Here is a 12343-nt window from a genome sequence, read left to right as displayed (position 1 = left end):
CCAAAGTTGTTTGTTTCTTGTTTTTCTTCTTTTTTTTTCTTTTTTCTTTTCTTTTTTTTTTTTTCTGAGACAGGATCTCACTCTGTCACCCAGGCTAGAGTACAGTGTGGTGCAATCAGAGCTCACTGCAGCCTCCAACTCCTGGGCTCAAGTGATCCTCTCACCTCAGCCTTCAGAGTAAATGGGACTAGAGGCATGCACCACCACATCCAGCTAACTTTTAATAATTTTTTTTGTAGAGACAGGGTATCCCTATATTGCCCAGGCTGTTCTCAAACTCCTGGGTTTGAGACTTCTCCCACCTTGGCCTCCCAAAGTACTGACTGAGATTATAGGTGTGAGCCACTGTGCCAAGCCTGTTGGTATGTTAATGTGTTAATATATGTGTACCTAAGTACCTTAGTTCTTTTTTATTGAAGATTTTAATTAATATCTCACAAAACCACAAGCTATCTAACTACATTTGATGGAGATACTGTACTTGAAAGGGTGAATTTTGGGTTCCTGTACATAGGGATTGTCAATTCCCTACCACAGCTTTGTTATAAGAAATTGACACAAAGCCAGACATGGCTGCTCACGCCCCTAATCCCAGCATGTTGGGAGGCCTAGGCATGAGGATCACTTGAGTGCGGGAGTTTGAGACCAGCCTGGGCAATCTAGTGAGACCACTTCTCTAAAAAAGTTGACACGTGATGTGAATTGGATATCACAGGAGATGTTTTTAACAGGACCAAATAAGATATTTCTCTTATCCTTTTAGGACTGTGATTTTGCCAATACATTAGGCAAGGACTGGCTAACACTTGATATCATAATACTATAGGTACAACAGAATCTTTTTTTTGTTGATGCATTTATAATATAATATTGAGTGGGAGTTTTCCCATTGCCCCATAATTATGATTATGTCCCAAAACTGAGAATAAAATGCATTGAATACTTCACATTCTAAGTTAAAATAACTTTGAATAATCCCATAGTATTAGCCAAGTAGTGTCACAACCATACCTATCACCACCACCACTACCTCACCACCACCACTCCTACTCACCCTTCATTAAAAAAATGGTAGGCCTGAGATAAAATAAGGAGGCCTTTTGGAGAATCTGTTTGTGGATGGGACTGTTCCCAATATATAATTGGAGTGGGGGTTGCATGAAGAGAATCATATCTAAAGATTGGGATTACCAAAATAAGAGGCATATTTCTTTTCTCTGTTGGGAGGACTTGCTGAGCTCCTGGAGCTGTATAAGTAGAGGAAAGAGAATTTGCAAGAGATGATAGACTAAGAGAGGCCAGGACAGCAAGAAAGTGACCTTCATGCCCATCATTTAGTGTGTCAAGAATAATGGAGATTCCCATGGGTGGTATGAACACCAGGGAAAGTAGGTGAGCTTCAGCCATTTTGTCAGTATGCAGGCTGACCTCAGCAAGAGGGAATCTCTGCAGCAAGAGAAATTAAAGTGGCTCAGTAAACTGTATCCAGATGACCAACATCTGGATCTACATATGTTACATAATGGGAAACTACATAATGGGAAGCCCCTGCAGGCTCCCTCAAAGAAGCCTCATTATAGATCTAGCTTTTGGATACTGTCACACAGAGGTTATCAAAATCCAGTTAATGAGGACTGCATCCTTACCCAGTTAAATAAGAAAATAATCACCCCTTTCTCTGTACTTGGGGTCAGGGGAGAGTAGCGGGGAATAGTGAAAAGAGCTTTGAATTGAGCTGGAGATTGAAGCTTTAAAGTTAACAACATGATTCTTTAATATCATATTGTGATTGTTCTAATAACTTTAAATAACTGAAAAATCAGAGAATCTATGTAGAATATCTAGGATATCATTAAAGGAGCTATCCTTTTTTTCTATTTGACTTTAAAACTTAAGTAAAGCCAGGGCCAGGCGTGGTGGCTCACGCCTGTAATCCCAGCACTTTGGAAGACCGAGGCGGACAGATCACCTGAGATCAGGAGTTCGAGACCAGCCTGGCCAACATGGTGAAACCCCGTCTCTACTAAAAAAGTACAAAAATTAGCCGGGCGTGGTGGTGGGTGCCTGTAATCCCAGATGCTCAGAAGTCTGAGGCAGAAGAATCACTTGAACCCAGGAGTCGGAGGTTGCAGTGAGCCAAGATCGCGCCACTGCACTCCAGCCTGGGCGACAAGAGCAAGACTCCATTTAAAAAAGAAAGAAAGAAAAAAAAAACCAAACTTAGGTAAAGCCAATGCTAAAAGTGGTAGTTCAGACTCAGTTGCTCTCTAATCCTACTTTTCTGTTTAAAATCTGGACTGACTGACGATATACAGATTGAATGATTTTGCTGCCTATGGGTAACAATATCAGGATTGAATGACATAGCTACCTGTCTTTGTAATGGATAGCAAATACAAAAAGGAGCAGGATTTTTTAGTAAACCAGACAAATACTTAATAACATGTATGCTTACATTATATAGTTCATTTCAAAATGTGCTTTCAGTCTTTCTTTATCAACTTCTTTGGTGAACTTTATAAAGTTCTGCAATTGAAAACATCCTGGGAAGAATTTTAAAGGTATATCTAAAATTAACAGTTTGAGTGAAGATTCTGGTGTTCAGACAGAACAGACTAGGAAAGCAACATCCTTTGCAGAATGCCATTCTTAAAAATCTTTCTCCTTTTTTCATTTGCCACCCATTACAAAGACAGACAGCTATGTCATTCAATCCAGATATTGTCACACAGTCTTAGATTTTAAACAGAAAAGTGGGGTTAAAGAGCAACTGCATCTGAACTGCTTTACTTCTGGCATTCACCTTGCTGAAGTTTTAAAATCAAACGGAATTTCACAGAATTTTAGATCAGTATCTTCTAATCAATTAAATTAATATAATTTCACCCAGAAAAAAGCACAGAGTAAATCTAAAACTTATATTTAATATGACTTAAGATTTAATCTTCCAGGTGAATATTGAATCTCGTTGATACTTGGTGCTGTAAGATCTAGCATATATCTAGTCTAGCCTTTTAACCATCTCAGTCTATATGGTGGGAAGCGTGAAAAACTGTTCTTCGTTTGTTTGTTGTATTGGTGAGGGAATAATACAAGTGATTGCTTTCCAACTTCAGATCTGGATAGAAACAATTACATCATTCTTTTATATGAAGGACAACATGAGTCCATGCAAATTCCCAGTGCATTCATGCTGATAAGTATTTACTGTGTACCAGGCACTCATCCAAATACAGGGAAAGTAGAGCAGTAAGGAAGGCAGATAAGGTTCCTGTTTTTATGGAGGAGATAAACAATAAATATTCAGCATAATATGCAGTGATTAGAACTATCAAGGAAAATAAGCAAGATAAGAGCTAGAGAATGATAAGGGGATAGCATGCTCTTTTAGATAAAGTGGTCAGTGAAGACATCTCTGAGCAGGTAACACAAGCAAAAGATCTGCAGGAAATGAGGTTACACCAAGTGCATGTTGATATATATATGATTTAGGTGTCAGGCTATGAATTTAATATTCCTTAAGGACAATATTTTTTGTATACTCTGAACAACCGTATCAAAGAAATACAATTAAACTTGCCTTTACAAAAAATAGCATATTGTTACGTACAGTTATATCTTCATAAAATCTGATCGTTGCTTCTGGTCTTACTCATTTCATTTTAAGTCAACAGATCTTTCTTGAGTAATTGCTGTACTTCAAGGCTTTATTCTAGGTTTTTGCTGTATACCATTGAATAAAATAATGAACACTGGCTACCTGGAGATTGCATTCTAATAGGAAAATACAGACAATAAGCAATAAACACAATAAACAAATTATATACTGTGTTAGAAGGTGATTTGTGCTGTAGTGGGGTAGGTAGACCAAAGAAAGGGAGATACTAATTACTTGGACAAGAACAGGTTCCATTAGTAGGTACGCTAGCAGGCTGGCCCTCAATTAGGTTAGACCTGAGCAAACAACAGGGACCTGAGGGAGTTAGCCAAGTGCCTGTCTGAGAGAACAGCTTTCCTTGACTCATACGTATATACGTACCCTTTTGCCTCCAAGAAAATTACTATCTTTTCCAACTCTTATTATTTTTTTAGCTTATAAAAAATAGAGTAGCGGTGATATACCATCACTGTATATAATTTACTTGAATACATGACTTGGTTATCTTTTATTTGCATAGGTAGCTACTACTATACACACATACACGTATATGATTTATATATATATGACATAATATGATTTAAAATGTTTATCATCTCCAAGTGTGAAGCACTACCTTTCTTTTTTTTGAGATGGAGTCTTGCTTTGTCACCCAAGCTGGAGTGCAGTGGTGCGATCTCAGCTCACTGCAGCCTCCATCTCCTGGGTTCAAGTGATTCTCTTGCCTCAACCTCCCCCAGTAGCTGGAATTATAGGTGTGCGCCACCACGCTCAGCTAATTTTTTTGTATTTTTAGTAGAGACGGGGGTTTCACCTTGTTAACCAGGCTGGTCTCAAACTCTTGACCTCAAATGATCCACCCACCTCAGCCTCCCAAAGTGCTGGGATTACATGCGTGAGCCACCATACCCAGCCAAGAACTATTTTTAAAGGTACTGAAAAATAACTTATGATTAGAAAACATATATTTTTATATACTGGCATGTGTAGGTTACACAACAAATATATTTTATGCTTTCCAGTTAAAAGGTAATGGTGTTCTTGAAGACATGTTAGAAATCCAAAATAATAATTTAAGATAAGTTGGAAGACATGGTAGATTACTCACTGCATGCTATAAATTGAGTACAGAGCTAGCTAACAAGTGTGGTATGTTGGTATGAGTAGTTAGAAAAATTGACTTTTATGAGTTTATTCAATAAAATTAGAATAATTTCAATTCTTTTATTTTTGCATCATTCCATCTGCCTTCCAGATATCATTGACTTTATTATAAAGGTGTTTAAAGTTAACATTATTAATCTACATATATTTGTTATTCTGCAGAGTTAAGTAAAATCTTCTAATCTTTATGTTTCTAAAAGCATGACTTTTAAAAAAAGTAACCACACAATTACAACCAGGCATCTAGGTATTGTAACCGTATTTCCTTTCCATTTTCAAATTGTGTTCTGTTTTTTGAATCAATGTTAAATAACAGGTAACTTTTTGTAACTTTAGATACAATATATTTTACTAAAAAGATCATAAATGTTCCATAAACATATATACTTTTAATACTTCCTTTACTAACCAGGAAGTAATAGGTTTGATTTGCTTTAAAACAAAAAATAACTTTTTTTCTTCATAAAACCCTTTCTTTCAAATCCTGTCTACAGTGTCTCCTTTCATCTTCTGAATTTACTTTGTATACTTCCTATGTAACACTTACTAGTTTGGTGCAAAAGGAATTGTGGTTCTTGCAATTACTTTTTTAATGGCAAAAACCAATCTAGTAGTATGTGTTGTCTTGTGTCTGTTTTAGCTTCCAAAAATAGACTATACATTTTCCAAGGACAAAGATCCAATTCTTATCAGTTAGCGTAATGATTGTTTCCCAAAGTAATTGTTCCACTACACTTGTAAAACTCAAAGTTATGTTTTATCCAGATATCTACTTATCTATATCTAAATATATAGATATTTATAGTATAGTATACAAAATTATGCTATACTAAAATTGAAATCTTCTTAAAATTGAAAGGGTTTATTTAGTCTACCTCCCTGAGTTAGAGAAAAAAAAGGCTTTCCATCACCCCTCCTCTGTCTGTAGTGGTTAAGGTTCTATTACCTGAAAAGTTGTGTAGCCAAAGCAGCAATCACCAGCTTGTATATATAAAAAGTTGATCATAAGGACTACTATATAGAAATAAATTTAAACCTAAAATGTTTTTGTTTTATATTGACACCAAAATATTTTGCTTTTGTATCTATACAGTCTGAAAATTCAAAAGAGAAGCAAATGAAAGGACTTTCATTTACTTCTTTCCCCTCTAATCTGCACAAAATGTTAAATGTAGCAGTGTAATAGTTCTGACCATCAAAATATGATTATTGTACTTTAAAAGCAGCCATGAGAACTCTGCGCTTTGATAGACTTCAACTTGCAACAACTAAGGTAACATATTATCTGGTTCTACCCAAAAATACATATCTTCATCCTACTCATCTTAGACCATGTGTAAGATTCAGTTATGTTTAAGATGTCCTTTGGAAAAACTCACAGGTTAATCTTTAACACCCACCCTCTACTCACTTTAGGTCCTCATCCCTGATGACTACTTTATTTCTTGCAGGAATAATCCAATTCCAGAGGAGATTAGGAGTTGGATGAGAGGATAGACTCTAATCTTAGAGAAATAAGGTACTGTACAAGTTATCAAGGCCTAGCAATCCAACTACTTTGGCCAGAATTATTACAGAAAGTTGGAAAAAGATTAACTTGATGCAGAGTAATCAGAGCTATGGACATTGTGCTTCTTCAGTTTTTCCTAACAAGTTTGAACAGGTCAGTGTTGTTACTTGTTAGGAAAAACTAACCAAGATTGAAGTGTCACCTTTGGGCAGAGCTGAAGCTTCATGTGAACTTTAAGTTCACAACTGTAAGTAGTGGAGAGATTGGGCATCCATACTGATTTCCAGCTTCTCTGAATATTTTGCTGCCATATTGCTCTTCACTCTACTGTCTCTCTCATACACACGTTTTCCATGGAATTTACTTGTTTGATACATGATCTTCTCAAAGTCCGGTGATCCCTACTTTAAAAAGGATACCAAGCATTTAATCTAATAATACAATCAAGCATGGTGCCTTGTGCTACTTACTGCACAGGTTGCATGCCTATGAAGCAGACCCTCTAAATAAGAAGTGCAAGCAAATAATGAAAATCTTAGAAGTCTATTACTTGAACTAACAGGACTTCTAGTTTTGTCTCCTATAAGAACTCTTAAGAGTATATATGCTTATTAAGGTTTTAGTTGGAAAATTATTTGATACTGTAATTATAAAGAGTTATTATTAGCTGTTTTATCATAATGCAAATTAAAATGTATAGCTATGTTAAAAATTCATACAGTAGTCCTAGTTAAACCATATTTTTAATATTTTTTTAAATAACAAAAATTCAGACTAAGGAGAAAAAATTATTTATCAGTCTTAGGTCTTATTTTCTATGTGAATGGCATCAAGTTGAAGTTATCATAGTTTTAGTAAAACATTATTTTGGCCTCACTAATAAAAAAAAATATGCTTTACTGAGGGAACCCTAGTTATGCCAAGGAATTGCTTCATTGGCCTGATCATTAATAATCATTAGACAAAGAACTAGGGAAAAAACACCACATTTCACATTTGTCAGACAAGCTTATGACCTTAAAACCTAAAAAGTATAGCAAATAAATTGCAGTGTGGTTAATTGAGCTTATTCAGTTTACATATTTTTATAATGTAGAATTTGACCAAGAAACTTTCAGCCCAATCTATTATAACAGATTTAATTGCTCTTCTTAAAAAGTTTATGACAGTTAAGAAAGCTAAGCAAAAGTTTTTTTAAATTTCTGATTTTGACTTTTAGATTAGCTACTTAATTAGTGGATGAAATTGATAAATAGCCATTATGATTTTCACTGTGACAGTTTGTTGTAAAATAAATTAAAAATACAGAACTTAAGTTTCAGCCTTCCTAAATTGCTCCCTTGGACTTTACAACTTACTGTTGCCCTTGAGAAACTGGATCACTGAATGAAATCTCTTTTCACACTACCTTCTCTCTAGCAATCTACTGTCTAACAGATGGAGATACCCTAACCCTTGACTCAGAGGGCTTAAACCCTAGAGAGAGTGAGGCAGGCAATAGAAAAGTCATGAGTAAAATTTTGGTATGTTAAATGTGGTTAGGTACTACAGGAGAAAGATAAAGCAAAGAAGGAATGTAAGGAGTTGGGTAGGGGTAGGAGCATGGAGGATTATAATACCAATTCCGATGAAAGGAAAGTCTGAAAAGACGACTACATAGAAACCTGGAGAAAGAAAAGTACAAACCATTGAATATCCAAGGAGGAGGATTTCAGGCAAAGGGAGCTGCACATGCAAAGTCCTGGTGTGTTCAAGGTCCAGCATGAAGACCAATGAGCCTGGAAAGCAGTGTGCAAAGTGGAAGCTCACTAGGATACGAAGTAAAAGATGTAATGAGGTGAGAGTAGGAGTCCAATGAAGAAGAGTACAGAGTCCCAATCATAGGTCACTGTAAGCTATTTTAGTAACTTTGATTTTTACTGTAAGTGAAATAAGCCTTTGGAGGACTTGAAGTAGAGAGGTGACATGATCTGTTTTATTAAGAAGAGCTAACTGAATTGGGGAAAAAACAGAAGCAGCAGGAAGCCCAGGTAGGATGCTATAGCAATATTCCAAGTAAAAGGAGATAATGACTTGGAACAGAGCAGTTACAAAGGTGGTGGTGAGAAGCAGTCAGCTTCTGAATGTAGAATAAAGAGTCATTAAATCCATTTAGCTTATTGACTGAAGTACTGTTTTTATAATTATTTGTGATACATACTTTCATAGTAAAATGTTTGAAAAATATAGGTAGGTGAAAAATCACAGTAAAAATCACTCAGAACCTCACTCTAAACGTTTGATGGATAGTCTTTCACTTTTTCTGAATGTATGTGTGTATGTATCCTATATTTATTCAAATGTGATCATACAAAAATCATTTGTTACACATTATATGTATTTTTATATATTGTGATAATTTCCTATTTCTTTGTAAATATTTTCTCACACCATAATATTAGTGGCTGAATAATATCGTTTGGATATAGCATAATTTAGCCATTTTATAGATAGAACAGTTTATCCAGTATTCTATTGTTGGCCATTTATATATTTTCCAGTTTTTCTCTATTATAAATACCACTAAAATGAACATCTGCATTGCTATATCTTTGAAAATATAGTCACTGTATTACTTAGGAATCTCTGCCTATTAAAAAAAATTTTTTTCATCATATTTATTTTTTCATTGTGTTTATTTTTAATCAAATAATTACCTTTTTTTTATTATTTCAGTAGTTTTTGTGGAACAGGTGGTGTTTGGTTTTTGGAATACTACTCAGCCACAAAAAGGAACAAAATAATGGAATTTCCAGCAACCTGGATGGAGTCAGAGACCATTATTCTAAGTGAAGTAACTCAGTGAGCACAAACATCGTATGTTCTCACTTATAAGTGGGAGCTAAGCTATGAGGACACAAAGGAATAAGAATGATACAATGGACTTTGGGGACTAGTGGGGAAGGGTGGGGGCTGGATGAAGGATAAAAGTCTACACATTGGGTACAGTGTACATTGGGTTTTTTTTCCAGCTATAACCATAGAAAGAAAAGATTATATCAGATGCGTATTGATAGATTTTAAAGGGTGCCAAAATATTTGAATATGAGCTATATATAAATTCTACTGAAGACTAAATAAACATTCATGTATTTTGGAATTTGTTTTCTATTTCTGATAGACTTAGTTAATACTAGGAACAGATGACCAGTTGCAAGAACTGTCACTATTTTAACATTCTCTATCAGCTGTGGCCATGTTGAATTTCTGGCACCTGAGCATTCATATCCATCTGTTTATAGGGCATTATGCCCACTCATGAGGTTTATGCCAGTTTCAAAAAGCTATGTGTAAACCAAAATTGGAAATATATATTCCTTGAGGTATAATCTATTATTTGAACTTTTTGAATTATGTTTTTAGAAAGAATTTTGGCCACTTACCAATTTGAGATAACTTTCAATTAGGCATATATGGAAAGCAACGTTATCAGCAAATTTTTAACTTTACTAAGTAATAAATAGAATAATAGACTTCTTCAACATGAGAAAGTTGAAATTAGGAAAATGCTATAACATATCCTTGAAAAACATTTTGAAACCAACATTTATTTGATACCTGCTGTGTGTGAGGTGCTTTTATATAATTTGTGCATATAATTGTCATAATAATCCTGTGAAATAGATATTATCCTTACTTTGCAAGCAAAGAAACTAAGAGAAGTGATTTACTTAGTGTCACAAGTAGGAAGTGACGAAAATAATTTCAAGCCCAGTTCTTTCTGACTTCAAAGCCCATGCTCTTTTAACCATACTGTGCTGCTTAAGAGATTGGGATCCAAGCATTAGAGCAGATTGACACATCTGTAATGTTGATTGTAAGCAGTTATAGTAGTTAAAATGTACACAACAACAACAAAACAACCAACCAACCACCAACCAAATGATTGCTTTACTTTTAAAACACTACATAGTCCAAGATAAATATAAGGATATAAATTAGCTCTCATTATCAGGAGGACAGTGCCATACAGTAATTGTTTTAACTGTAAGAGAATATCTACTTAGACAAAATATTTAAGAGAAGAAAATCTGGTGAGATGTTTGCTTGTTGTCTTTACATTAGCGATTTTCAAAGTTGAAAAAAAAAAAAAGTTATTTTTCCCCTACAGAAAGCTACATAAAACAAGTGAAAATGGTTGAAGTGGGGGTACAAGTAAAAGATGGGGGGGATGTAGCTCTATTTGCTCCCTACCTAGTTCTCTCCTCTAATTCTTCATGTAAACTCTGAAGAAAAATTTACAAATTCCAGAACTCAGAATGTTGTTTAAAAGCCCATGTTGTGCCTGAAACACTTGGTTGATTGGCCTGCTTTTTAAATATTCAGCTGATTTATTTTGGTTATCTAAAAAATGTGATTTGGGTTGGGCGTGGTGGCACACGCCTGTAATCCCAGCACTTTGGGAGGCCAAGGCGGGTGGATCACGAGGTCAGGAGTTTCAGACCAGCCTGGCCAACATAGTGAAACCCCATCTCTACTAAAAATACAAAAATTAGCTGGGCATGGTGGTGGGCACCTGTAGTCCCAGCTATTCAGGAGGCTGAGGCAGGAGAATCACTTGAACCCAGGAGGCAGAGGCTGCAGCGAGCTGAGATCGCACCACTGCACACCAGCCCGGGTGACAGTGCGAGACTCCGTCTCAAAAATAAATAAATAAATAAAATGTGATTTGAAAGGGGGGAACAGTTCCTGGGGCAATGGTTCACTTTTTATGTTATACTGAATTATCTTTCCTTATTTCTCCCAACCAGAATCAATAAATTTATTCTATCAAATGATTTTTGAACTTCAACTAAATGCCAGGCACTATGCTGATTCCTACCTTCAAGAAGTCTAGAATCTGTCTGGAAGAGACAGATAATAAAGAAGTGAAAAAAAAAAAAACAATTTGTGCTATAAAGAAAATCTGTTTTTTGTTTGGTTCGGTTTGTTTGTTTGTTTGTTTTGTTTTGTTTTTGAGACGGAGCCTCGCTCTGTCCCCTAGGCCGGAGTATAATGGCACAATCTCGGCTCACTGCAACCTCTGCCTCCCAGGTTCGAGCGATTCTCCTGCCTCAGCCTCCCTAGTAGCTGGGATTACAGGTGCCCACCACTATGCGCAGCTAATTTTGGTACTTTTATTAGAGACGGGATTTCACCATGTTAGTCAGGCTGGTCTCGAACTCCTGACCTCAGGTGATCCACCCGCCTCGGCCTCCCAAAGTGCTGGGATTATAGGTGTGAGCCACCACATCCGGCCGAAAATCTGTGTTTTTGATAAACAATACTTTTAGTATGTTAGGGAACTACTTTATTTTGGTCTTTTTGGCAAAAGTTACTTGTTTTGGATTGAATATTGTTCCTCAAAATTCTTGTTCACCCAGAACCTCAGAATGTGGCTTTATTGGAAGTGGGGTCTTTGCCAATATAATTAGTTAAGAGGAGGTCAGGCCGGGCGCGGTGGCTCAAGCCTGTAATCCCAGCACTTTGGGAGGCCGAGACGGGCGGATCACGAGGTCAGGAGATCCAGACCATCCTGGCTAATATGGTGAAACCCCGTCTCTACTAAAAATACAAAAAACTAGCCGGGCGAGGTGGTGGGCGCCTGTAGTCCCAGCTACTCGGGAGGCTGAGGCAGGAGAATGGCGTAAACCCGGGAGGCGGAGCTTGCAGTGAGCTGAGATCCGGCCACTGCACTCCAGCCTGGGCGACAAAGCGAGACTCCGTCTCAAAAAAAAAAAAAAAAAAAAAAAGAGGAGGTCATATTGGGTTAGGATTGGCCCTAATCCAGTGATTGGTAATCCTTATAAAAACAGAAATAGAGACACAGACACACAAGGGAGAATGCCATATAAAAGTGGAGGCAGACTGGAGTGATGCATCTGCAAGCCAAGGAACATCAAAAATTGCCAGCAAGTACTAGAAGCTAGAAGAGGCAAGAAAGGATTTTCTAGAGCCTTTGGAGAGCATGATTCTGCCACATCTTGATTTTG

At 36.4% G+C, this 12343-nt stretch overlaps 1 protein-coding gene across 6 annotated transcripts in view; it reads left to right on the top strand.

Moving 5' to 3' along the window:
- Positions 1 to 12343, top strand: part of LOC144332960 (uncharacterized) — a 130428-nt gene that overhangs the window by 10408 nt on the left and 107677 nt on the right. The window contains exons 3-4 of one of the 6 annotated variants that reach the window (XR_013401234.1): positions 6274 to 6341; positions 9048 to 9181. The exons of 3 other annotated variants lie outside the window; for them this stretch is intronic. Coding sequence is in view for 1 of the 3 variants with exons in the window: in XM_077954723.1 (XP_077810849.1) it covers position 12167 (1 nt within the window). In the remaining 2 variants the exon portion in view is untranslated. Of the gene's footprint in view, positions 1 to 6273; positions 6342 to 9047; positions 9182 to 12166; positions 12271 to 12343 lie in introns of those variants that run through there. 2 more of the 6 variants (XR_013401235.1, XM_077954723.1) reach the window with 2 other exon arrangements.

Source organism: Macaca mulatta, chromosome 11 (assembly GCF_049350105.2).
Source record: "Macaca mulatta isolate MMU2019108-1 chromosome 11, T2T-MMU8v2.0, whole genome shotgun sequence".
Classification (NCBI taxonomy): domain Eukaryota; kingdom Metazoa; phylum Chordata; class Mammalia; order Primates; family Cercopithecidae; genus Macaca; species Macaca mulatta.
Note: the sequence above shows the minus strand (reverse complement) of the source record. Positions and strands in the feature narration are given on the sequence as shown.